This window comes from Mauremys reevesii, linkage group 13 (genome assembly GCF_016161935.1).
Source record: "Mauremys reevesii isolate NIE-2019 linkage group 13, ASM1616193v1, whole genome shotgun sequence".
Lineage (NCBI taxonomy): Eukaryota > Metazoa > Chordata > Testudines > Geoemydidae > Mauremys > Mauremys reevesii.
Window position 1 is genome coordinate 16,163,583 of NC_052635.1, and position 12,351 is coordinate 16,175,933.

The 12,351-nt window shown below is 43.6% G+C and overlaps 1 protein-coding gene across 2 annotated transcripts; it reads right to left on the minus strand.

The window, feature by feature from the left end:
• Positions 1-2,392: 2,392 nt before the first annotated feature.
• LOC120381120 (olfactory receptor 14A16-like) lies at positions 2,393-7,022 on the minus strand. 2 transcript variants are annotated; one of them, XM_039499217.1, is made up of 2 exons: positions 6,752-7,022; positions 2,393-3,686 (listed from the first exon to the last, which is right to left on the minus strand). In XM_039499217.1, exons 1-2 carry the CDS (start codon positions 6,772-6,774, stop codon positions 2,717-2,719), a joined length of 993 nt encoding a protein of 330 aa, XP_039355151.1. In that variant the 5' UTR covers positions 6,775-7,022; the 3' UTR covers positions 2,393-2,716. The 2 variants fall into 2 exon arrangements, with proteins under 2 accessions (XP_039355151.1, XP_039355152.1); XM_039499218.1 differs by lacking the exon at positions 6,752-7,022 and adding an exon at positions 4,616-4,780.
• Positions 7,023-12,351: the final 5,329 nt, after the last annotated feature.

Consider the following 12,351-nt stretch of genomic DNA (forward strand, 5'->3'; position numbering starts at 1 on the left):
CTTTCCTGCTCCAGACCTGAAAAAGAGCTCTGTGAAGCTTGAAAGTTTCTACCTTCCACCTACCGTGTCTCTCATATTCTTGGCCCAACTACAACAACACTGTGAACAATCAGTAAGACTGGAATTTCCCCCTGGAAAGTTTCAATTGAGATGAAATCACATTTTCTGAACTTTGTGTCAGGAAATTTTTGATCAGCTGTAATTTTAGGGGTTTCTATCATACTAAGGATAGAATTTGTAGTTGTCTATAACCCTCAGAGGGGTCATATCTGCAGATCTGGAGATTATTATTCCTCACCATAATCTTCAAAGAACTCAGGATGGACATTTCCCCCCAAGTATCCTACGTTATAGTTATACTCTTGTGTTAAAATGCATGGAAGCAAATTTGAATCTGGATCTACAGACTCAGCGTAACAGGGGTCACACTAAGGTGCTAAGAAAAGCTGTGTAGACATAAAGACTTGGATTGCGGCTGGAGCTAGGGCTATAAAGCGCACCTTGTCTGACCCTGAATCATAGCATGAGTCTGTAGACCTGGGCTTTGAAGCTGCTGTGGTTTGTAAAACTCTGCAGATGTCACTCTAAGGTTTTTGGAGCATAAGTCAACCTGCAGCCCCTACTCATTTTCTACTCACCTGAAACATGCATTATCTTCTATGGGAGTTTCGCCTGGGGAGTAATGCATAGCTGCACCCTGGTACACAGATAATGGACTGACAGTTGCGGTTAATGAAGCTGATAGAGGAATTTGAAAGGCCATCTGATGCCCGGGCTTTTCAAAGAGACCTATGAGAGCTGAGTCCACAGCTCCTATTATCTTTACTGGGAACTGACCCTCCAATCTTTGAAAACTCTATCCTAGAGCAATGAACTTTCCTCTCTATTCTTCTTTTTCTCCCCTTCCCTTCTCCTCCTCACCATTTCCACAGTGAAATGAAATTCAAAGTACTGTTTCCCTTTCTTCTGACACCAGCATCCCATTCTGATACTACCACTTCTCCCCCACCCCCGCTGCTGCCAAGTGGTTGTAGGTGCCTTGGGCTTTACAAATTGGTTTCCAGAGGGAGAGGAACTAGTGATATATTCTCAGGGTGATTTACTTTTACACATGCTCAAGTCCCGAAATAAGAGGATCAAGGAGCACGCCGGGGAATCTCCTTTTCCAAGAATCTCATTCCAACTCCAATGCCCATTTCCTAGGGAGAAAATTTGCCTCAAGCACTGGCAATCAGAACTCAAGGCAAGACAGCAAAACTCCTAAAGGCAAGACAGCAAACACTCCTGCAGCATTTTCCCCTACAACAAATGGCATGCAAAGCTGAGTGGGACGAATAATTCACTCCCTTTACTCTCAGCCAAACTTTAGACTGTTTCTTTTCCCCAGGGTCACAGCCACTTCTGAGGATGCAGTAAAATAAGGGTAACAACTCTAGTGAATGGGGGGATGTTGATGTATGACAATCTGACAGACAACTAAATTAAAGCTTTTTCTAGCTCTCTTTTTAATTTGTTTGTTTGGTTTTGTTTTTTAAGAAAGGTGATGGGTTGACAGCTCTGGAGGATGAACATGCTCTCAGTAGCCACACATCAGATGTAACACAGACCATGGCAGCTCCACCAGATGGCCCTGCCCATGACCCCCAAACCCCCTTATGGAGACATCACTTCCAGTGCTGAAAGAGGAATATAGTCTCTCCCAAGGCATTCTGTCTTGCGCTGTGTGGTTTTTGAGTTTCTAGGAAAATGACTGGTAAAGGCCACCCAGTATGGCTGATTGTCCATCATTTTCATTTCTATGACAATACCTCCTGAGTTCATATCAGGGCTGAGACATCAGGCTCATTGAACTGCTCTCAGATGGAAATGACTTAGGGACATATTTTTTAAGTCTTTAGGTGCCTAGTAGGATTTCCAAAAATATCTAAGCACCTAACTGCCATTTAAATCAATGGGAATTAGGTACCTACATGCTTTTAAATGTCCCACTCGGTTCCTAAATACCTGCAACTATCTGGCCTTTAGTACTTAGTTATCCCATGGTAACAGACTGGAACCACTTGGGTTACTCCATACAAGCTATATCTCTCTTTATCCCTTCTTAGAGAGACAAGTGGGTGAGGTAATATCTTTTATTGGACCAACTTCTACTGGTGAAAGACTAGCTTTTGAATTTACACAGCACTCTTCTTCCAGTTAATCCTGATCCATACTCACTGCACTGTGAAATATGAAAAATGCAACCTATCCTCCCAGGAAAGATGGCACCTGAAGAAACACTAGGAGTCCTGAAATCTCCTCATGGAGACAATTAGAGTCAATAGATGTTGCGGGATCTAGGGTTGGTTTAGACAGAAAAGACCCATATCTTGAATTCCAAGAATAACTTAGAATTCAATTTCAAGACCTCACGGTGGGGGAAAGGTCAGAACTAGCCCAGGCAGTCCAGGAATTTGACAGTATTTTCTATAAAGACAACCTCAGTTGTGGACTCACTGTGCTCCACATTGTAGAGATCCCCTGTCTTCCCATGTTGTCATACAAGAGATTATAGAGTCTCTCTCTGAATCATTATCTGGGAATGTAACTCTACTTTTAACTCTTCCATTTGCGCTCTCCCAAAGTTTACAGGCAAATACCAGCTAACTGCTGGTTATTCTTACACTGTTCGCTAAATCTTTCTTCTGAACCTGTGGCTCCTCAAACTAATATGGGCTTAGTTCCCGAGAGTTACTAAAACTAATCTTTTCTTCATGTCTCCTATTTTCCTTAGAGCCTCTTTAATTTCCTTGTTTCTCAGGCTGTAGATGAGAGGGTTCATGGCTGGAGGAAGCACGGTATAGAGAACAGCAGCGAGCAGGTCATAGTATGTAGAAGACCCTGAGTTTGGTTTCATGTATGTAAACATTCCAGTGCTAAGAAACAAACCAACTACAATCATGTGGGGCAGACAGGTTGAGAAGGCTTTAGACTTACCCTGCACTGAAGGGATCATTAGCACAGTGGAGAAGATGTGAGTGTAAGACACGATAATTAAACCAAAGCAAATGAAACACAAGAATATAACACAGGCAAGAAGCAAAGTTTCATTAGGGTGAGTATCAGCGCAAGAGATCTTCAGTAATTGTGGGATATCGCAGAAGAACTGACCAATTGCATTGGACTGGCAAAAGGGCAACCTAAAGGTGTTACCAGTGTGAAAGGCTGCATAGATCGCACTGCCAATCCAAGAACCAGCTGCCATCTGGGCACAGGTGCCTGTATTCATGATGACTCTGTAATGAAGAGGATGGCAGATTGCAACGTACCGGTCGTATGCCATGATCACAAGCAGGGTCATCTCAGTAATAACAAAGGTGACCACCAAGAAGACTTGGGCAACACATCCGGAGAAAGAGATGTGTCTGTCATTGGTTAGGGAATTGGCCATGGACTTGGGGACAGTGACGGAGATGTAGCAGAGGTCTAGGAAGGATAAGTTGCCCAAGAAGAAGTACATGGGGGTGTGCAGGTGGCGGTCCACAGCTACAGCTATGAGGATGAGGAGATTCCCAATCAGAGCTGTCAGATAAATCACTAGAAACACCACAAAATGTAAAATTTGCAACTCTCGGATGTCGGAGAAACCCAGGAGAAGGAACTCAGTCAGGATGGTTTGGTTGGATGTTTCCTGTCTCAGGTACATTCTGCGGAGGGAAGAACAAGAGGAATGGTAAGGTAAATGGTTACAAAGAAGAGGGAAACTGCTGTGGAGAGAGTGAATAAGTAAGTGCTATTTACTCCTTCCCATAACACAAGAACTAGGGGTCACCAAATGAAATTAATAGGCAGCAGGTTTAAAACAAACAAAGGGAAGTATTTCTTCTCACAATGCACAATCAACCTGGGGAAATCTTTGCCAGAGGAGTTGTGAAGACCAAGACTATAACAAGGTTCAAGAATAACGAGATATATTCATGGAGGATAGGTCCATCAATGGTTATTAGCCAGGATGGTCAAGGATGGTGTCCCTAGCCTCTGTTTGCCAGAAGCTGGGACTGGTCAACAGGGGATGGATCACTTGATGATGACCTGTTCTGTTCATTCCCTCTGGGGCACCTGGCATTGGCCACTGTCAGAAGACAGGATACTGGGCTAGATGGACTTTTGGTCTGACCCAGTATGGTCATTCTTATGTTCTTTTACTTTTATATGCCTCAGAAAAGACATTGGAACTTTACAAAGCCAAAGTGACCATGATCTTTCTACACCTAGACACAAGTTGTCTTAAATCTTTGCACTATCATGAGCACAATCCTCTTGTCTCTATTTCAAGCTTCATTGCCCTTGTGCACCCCAACCCCTTCTCACCCTGCCCTCAGTGACACCTTTACAGCCCTGTTCTCTTCATCTTCTGCCCCCGGACTGAGTTCAGAGAAGAGCAATGAAAATTGAATTCAAAGGCTGGATTTATTGATGTTTAAAGAGAGAGTTGAAGATTATGTTGATTATGAAAATTATGTTGTTTGATTAAATAGTAACAATGTGAACACCAAATGTATAGCTGAAGTATTTAACATAAAGAAAGGAGATACAACTAATGCTGCTGAAGTGGGATAATGAGAGAGAAATGTACCTGTAATATCAGAAAATGTTCCTCCTATTGAGTTTGATGATCCTCTTTAATAGACACAGAGCATTACTTGCCATACGCAAAGCCTCAGTAGAATAACTGCTTGTAAATATACAATATAATTCAATATGCACATCGCATAGTGCCTACATTGTATATGGAAACATGGAGATAATTTGGTTATCTGGGCATTGCTGTAGATAGAATAATAAATAAAATATTTTATTTTGGAAGACTGCATTGATTTATCTTGTTGTTTGGAGTAAATGCTTACTAAACAGTTCCATTAAATATAATTGTTCAATATTGGTCACAATTTAAGAATTTCTAGAGCATCTGTGTACATTTAATTAGTCATTTTTGGTGGTCTTAATGCTTCACATTCAGAAAAATACTGCTCTAAAAATGTGTTTATGCTTTCTTAGTTACATTAATTATTGCAGATAATTAGACTTAATAATGAATTAAGGGGAAAGTCTAACCTCTATCTTCCTGCAAACTCCCTACTCCCAATTATTCCCTGTGAATCAGACACTGTTTTGTATCTCAACACACTCCTACGCCCTCCATTTTGCAGCGTGACAGCCAAACACAATTCTGTGCACATTCATCTAATTGATGTTGCAAAGCCAGTCCTTCTCTTCAAGCTAAGACTTGCAATGTGTGTTCATGGAACACATGCAGAGTTGAGCTTGTGAGGGGAGATGAGAAAGGCTGCCAGGGAAAGGAGGAGGTGGGAGTTAATTATGGGGCACAGGCAGTGGAAGGCAGAGCAGAATCACAGCTTGGAGATGCCTTGCTTTTCATTCCCCTTATTGTGTCTGATCGCTGGAGCTGGAACAGGGGCAGGTGAACTGTGATGAGCTACAGCTGAGACACTACTTGGTATTTGAGAAATGGGTTATTTTTTTGAGCAGTTATTATTTAGTGTGGCTCAATGTCTCATACTTCAAATCTCCTGTGGACATGTGATTGGCATGGCACATTCTAGGGGTAGGGCCTGACTTTGAAAGACATTAAGGTGTCTAGTGGGATTTTCAAATCCATCTCGGCACCAAAACTCACTGACTTCAATTGTGACTTAGGGCTCACATATTTTGGGAAATCCCATTAGGTGCCCAAATACCTTTTGAAATCTGGCCCTAATTAATGTCTTAGATAATCACATGGACACAGCAGAGAGAAAGGGACATGACCCTGGTAGGGCTGAAAACCTTTGCTATGTTTTTTATTTATTTTTTTACCACTGCAGCAAAGACACATAATTTGAGGGCAACCTGTTAGTCATTCCTAACCTTTTTAAGCTTTGCAGAAAGTAACAAATGAGTCTATAAGTTTAAAAAAAATTAAAAGAATGTTCACAATATTTCAAATATGTTCTAGTTTCAATAGTTTCATGATGAATTCAAAGGAGATACAATTGAACAGTAAAATCAAGTTATTTGTAAAATGGAGACCTGCAGGCTGGATCAGTGATCAGAAAGAAAAGTTAAATTTGTAAGACAAATGCACTTGTTCCACATACAGAACAGAGACTGGGTTTGTTTATTCCATTAGAGATTTATCAGTCCCCATTCTTGCAAAGTGCCCGTGAGTTGTCATCACTCTAAACCAAAGTGGCTCTATTTTTCATTTATTGTTTGCTGTTTCCCCACATTGTATTTAAAAAATCCTAATGAACTGAATGCAAACCCAGGAATGTTTCAGTTGCGATAGCTGTCTTGCTCCCAGGATACGAAGGAGACAAGGTGTGGACCAGCCTTGCTTGTGGAAAGTTTGTCTCTGTCTCTTCTACCAGCAGCAGTTACTCCAATAAAGTATTATCTCATCTGCCTTGCCTCTCAGTTCACTTTACCCACAGTTAGCATGTACATTACTTTTCCCAATGGCAGACTTCAGAATCATATTGGGATTATTGTAAGGGAATGGACTCACTCCTGCGATGCCTCCCGCTGGTTGTCCATGGGAATTAGCTCTTTCAGCATCCTGGAATGCTCCCTGCAGGCTGGTGATCCACCTTACCACTGGCCCCCGTGTCCCTCCCAGGACACCAGTGCCCATTTCTCCGGGTTGCTGCAGTACCCCCACACTCTAGGTCTCCCCACCCAGGGGAACCCCCACCCACAAACCCCAACTTACCTCAGACCACTGCCAGTCACCATCTAGCCCCACTCCCTAGGGCAGACTGCAGTATATGCCGCTCACCACAGGCAAGGTTGGGTTGGACCTGCTGCCTCTCTCTATAGCTGGGCTGCCCCTCTGCAGTCCCAGTATTGGTCTTAGGCCCTCAGCTAGGCACACAGCCTGGGTTTTTTCCCAGCTGGAGCTCCCCAAAACCTCTAGCCTTCCCGCAGCCCTGCTCGACTCCCAGTACCCTGTTCAGCTCCCTAGCAGCCAGGCCCTTTTCTCTCTACAAGCAGAGAGAGACTCCTGAGCTTCTGGCTGCCCTGGCCTTCTTATATGGCCCAGTTAGTCTGTTTGAGGCGTGGTCCCAGCTGCAGCCACTTCCCCCAGTCAGCTAGGGTTTTGCTCCCTTCCCAAGCCCCAGCCCTCTGCAGGGCTTTTCCAACCCCTTCAGGGCTGGAGCGGGTGCTCACCCCACTACAATCATATTCTAAAACCCTTCATCATATTGAGTAGTAACTTATTCTGCAAGTAGTTGCAATAGGATTATTCACAGAGGAAACCAGTGTTTTTGTGAGTAAATGTGTCAGAACTTTTTGTTCTTTATTTATTCTAGCAGTGCCTAGGAGCCCTAGTCATGACCCAAGACCCCATTGTGCTAGGCACTGTGAAAACACAGAATGAAAAGACAATACTTGCCCTAAAGAGCTTCCAATCTGAGTATAAGACAAGAGACAACAGACAGATACAGACAGGGTAGAACAAACAAACAATTAGACCATTTTGGATGGCATGACAGGCAGTGGTCTCAGAGCACCAGCAGCTTAACCATGGTCAAGTTGAATCTGTTCCAGTGAGAGGAAACATTAAGTTAGTATCAATAACACCATGAGAAACACTGGATTGAAGGGACCGAATGATTTGTTGATAGGTTACACAGAAACAAAATCCAGGAAACCTGTTCTCCTTGACACCTGTGTCTGTTGACTGGAACAGACTGTCCCCCTTATTTGAATGGGATCAAAGTTAGGAAAAATGAATTTTCCTTTCTGTCATATCACATTCCGTTTAAGAAGGAGGGCTATTGTTGTTTTTTTAGCACTAAAACCAGGAAATAGTTTACACTTTCACTGGGATTTCACCAGTTAATTTTCCTCACTAAAATTAAATAAATATACCACTAAATCAATACATCCCAGATTAAATGAGTGCAGGACACTTACTTTGCGGACGCGTGTGGATTTTTCACAGTGTATGGTGTCTTTGCTCCTCCTTCAAGATTGTTTCAGGTCAATAAAGAAAAGATGTCATTGCAATAAATTTCTCTATTGATTTCCGATGCCCCTACTGCTATTGTAGGTAGATACCAAAGGCACAGCTTTCTAACACCCTTTCACCCCAGATACTGAGACGCAAGTGACCAAAATATTGACACCCATTCCTCTCCACAAATGAGCTGTGTGCAGCGGGCTTGGGACTCCATGCTCCATCAGCTGGTATTGGTGCTGTAGAAAGATTTATTGTTGTTTGTTCTCTAAGGGCTTTAGAGGACTTGCTCTCTATAGCTCTGCACAGCTCAGAAGCAGAGGCCCCAAGGCAATATATTGCTAATTTCTCTGTCCCATGTGTGTCTGAAATTCATCAAAATAAAATGTGAAAAAAAGACAAACAGAGAGCAAGGCCTTGAAGACTGAATTCAGGGCTCGCATCCAAAGTAGCTTGAATTATGATCCCAGCCATGGGTACAACCATACGCATTTCCTATCCACTGACAATGTCTTGAGTATTATTTATCTTTTCAGCCTAGAGCAATTTGGGTGAAATATATGGCCTGTGATACTGAGCTGGTCAGATGATCTGATTGGATGATTCCTTCTGTCCTTAAACTAAAACAATGTGTGTATCTGGTCATTGGAATTCACCATTCTCATTGGTTAGGTCTTGCAGTGGTTGTAAAGCTTGGCTACTCCTTGTAAAGACACCAGGCTTTGGTTGACCTTGGAATAGTTTCAGGCCTTTGCTAGAGCTTGGAAAGGCTGCAAATAAGATTGCCACCTGGCCATTATTTGATTGGCCTGTTCGTTTTTTTATAGATTTGCCAGTTCCCAGAAAAATAATTTAATCTGCTGGGGTTTTTTTATGTGGATCTAAAGATTTGCATTATTATCACACTTCACTTGGACAGCTAACGTTTAAAGTTTCTGTGTCCAGCTAAAGATGCTGCAGTGTTCCAACTTCCACAATTTAAGCAATAACAGATAAAAAATATTGAAAATACAGCAGCTGTCTGCCCACCAACACACAAGCTGCACCGTGTGTGTGTCTGTGTGTGTGAGAGAGAGAGGGTTTGACCATGCAAGAGCGTGGAGTTGTGGGATGTTATGAATCGTATTTATGTGTTAGCTCTCTAGATACTATAAGTGGCTGTTGTTGAAGGGGGGGAGGGGTGAGGGGTTCCAGAGTTGCCTTGTGGTTGGGGGTTGTGGCAGGCTTGCTTTGTGGTGGGGGTTCATTTCAAATGTGGTTACATTAGATGCAGACCCTGATTAACCTGTATAATGGCTGCATGTCCTTATTAGGCCTTAGAATGGATGCAGGCCTGGTTAGGTATCAGAACAGCTGCAGGCTGTGGTTAGGCCTTGCATTGGGTATAGGCCACAGTCAGACCTTGGAAGGCTATAGACACTGATTAGGCTTTGAAATGGCTATAGTTCTTGGCTGAGCCATGAATTTTATGCCAGCCCTGGTTAGGCCTTGGAACAGCTGCCTTAGATTGATTAGGCCTTAGATTGGCTTAGTTACATCTTGGGATGGCTGTAGGCTTTGGTTAGGCTTTGAAATGGCTGCAGGCCTTAATTAGCCCCTGGAATAGCTGTATGTCCTGATTAGATCTTGGAATAGCTGCAGGCCTTGGAATGGCTGCAAGCATTGGATAAACTTTGCAGTCATAGATTGAGCCTTGGAATGGCTGCCAGACAAACAAACAAGCTCCCTCCCCCTACAATTTTCAGCTAAAACTTAAACTTTCAGCTGAAAATGTAAATGTCTATTTGGAAATGCCACTGTGGTATCTCATGGCCACATTTTCTTCCATGGTTAGGCTTCAAAAGATTAGATTTTTATCAGTAAGTGTCGGCAAATGTCAATTTCACAGTACACACACGCAAACCAAAGAAAAATATTTCAACTGATAATCATCAAAATTTATAAAAAGGCAAAGTAAGAAAAACACTTGTTGAAAACTTGTAAGAATTTTATTTATGGGTATTTAATGAGTGTGTGTGTGGGTACGTCTACACTATGGGATTATTCCAAATTTACAAAAACTGGTTGAGTAAAACAGATTGTATAAATTCGAGTGCACGCGGCCACACTAAGCACATTAATTCGGTGGTGTGCGTCCACGGTCCGAGGCTAGCATCGATTTCTGGAGCGTTGCACTGTGGGTAGCTATTCCGTAGCTATCCCATAATTCCCGCAGTCTCCCCCGCCCCTTGGAATTCTGGGTTGAGATCCCAGTGCCTGATGGGGCAAAAATCATTGTCGCGGGTGGTTCTGGGTAAATGTTGTCAGTCATTCCTTCCTCCGGGAAAGCAACGGCAGACAATCATTTCACGCCCTTTTTCCCTGGATTGCCCTGGCAGACGCCATAGTGTGGCAACCATGGAGCCTGTTTTGCTTTTTGTCACTGTCACCGTATGTCACCGTATGTGTACTAGATGCCACAGACAGAGGCGATCCAGCAGCGCTACACAGCACCATGCATTTGCTTTTGCATGACAGCGGAGATGGTTATCAGCCGTTCTGTACCGTCTACCATGCCATTGTAAATTGGCAATGAGATGATGGTTACCAGTCCTATTGCATTATACCTTTTGCTGCTGTCATAGGTGCCCCTGGCTGAGATCAGCCGGGGGTGCAAAAGACAAAAATGGGAATGACTCCCCGAGTCAATTCCTCCTTTATGGTATCTAAAAATAGAATCAGTCCTGCCTGGAATATGAGGCAAGTGTACTAGAGATCCAGTGTATCAGAGAACCAGAGAGCACAGCCACTCTGTGTCAGATCCTGCAGGAATGATGAGCTGCATGCCATTCACAGGGGGTGCTCCTGCAACAACCCCACCTGTTGCTTCCCTCCTCCCACAGCCTTCCTGGGCTACCATTGCAGTGTCCCCCCATTTGTGTGCTGAAGTAATAAAGAATGCAGGAATAAGAAACAGTGACTTGTTAGTGAAATAAAATGAGGGGAAGGCAGCCTCCAGCTGCCATGATAGTCCAGGCAGTACAGAATCTTTTCTTTACACATGAAGGGTGGGGGCTGATGGAGCTCAGCCCCCTGTTGCTATGATGAAGACCGTTACCAGCCGTTCTGTACCGTCTACTGGGAATGACCAGGAGGCCAGTCAGGAGCACTCATGGGATGATGATGAGGATGGATACCAGTCCTATTGCACTATACCATCTGCCACAAGGCTGATGATGATGACAGATATCAGCCATATTGTACCATCACCCACCAAGGAGGGGGGGGCGAGGATGCTACAGTTCAGTGCCGCAGCATCGCCTTTACCAGCAGCATTCAGTACACATAGGGTGACATTTAAAAGAGTCAAGAAATGATTTTTTCCCCTTTTCCTTCTGGGGGTGGGGGGTAGGGGTACATTGACGAGCTATGCCCTGAACCACCGCGGACAATGTGTTTGACCCTACAGGTATTGGGAGATCAGCCAAGAATGCAAATGCTTTTCGTTGACTGCAGGATCTGTGGGATAGCTTGAGTCCTCGGTCCCCCCCTCCCTCCATGAGCGTCCATTTGATTCTTTGGCTTTCCGTTACGCTTGTCACGCAGCAGCGTGCTGAGTCCCTGCTATGGCATCTGTCTGGAGATTTTTTAAAAATGCTTTGGACTTTCGTCTTCTGTAACGGGGCTCAGATTTGCCTGCCCATACAGCGATCACATCCGTACGGTCCATGCTGGAGCTCTTTTTGGATTTTGATTTCGGACTGCATCGCCACCCGTGCTGATCGGAGCTCCATGCTGGGCAAACAGGAAATGATATTCAAAAGTTCACGGGGCTTTTCCTGTCTACCTGGCCAGTGCATCCGAGTTCAGATTCCTGTCTAGAGCGGTCAGTGGTGCACTGTGGGATACCGCCCGGAGGCCAATACCGTCGATTTGCAGCCACACTAACCCTAATCCGATATGGTAATACTGATGTTAGTGCTACTCCTCTCGTTAGGGAGGAGTACAGAAACTGGTTTAAAGAGCCCTTTATATCGATATAAAGGGCCTCTTAGTGTGGACGGGTGTGGCGTTAAATCGGTTTAACGCTCCTAAAACTGGTTTAAACACGTAATCTAGACCAGGCCTGTTTTGACATGTTATCTTTACAAACTGTGTGTTAATAGTATAAAGCTTTTAACTTTTTACATCTCAGTGGCTACTGTCATTAAACTGCTTTGTCAGAGCCACCCATTGTCTTAAGTCCCTATAATGTTGGGCAACTGTGAAAATTTAAATCAATAAAAATAGAAAAACACTTAAAAATAAGCATTGATATTATCCATCAAAATTATTAAAACATTAAAATCAAATTCAGCCAAGCCTATCTA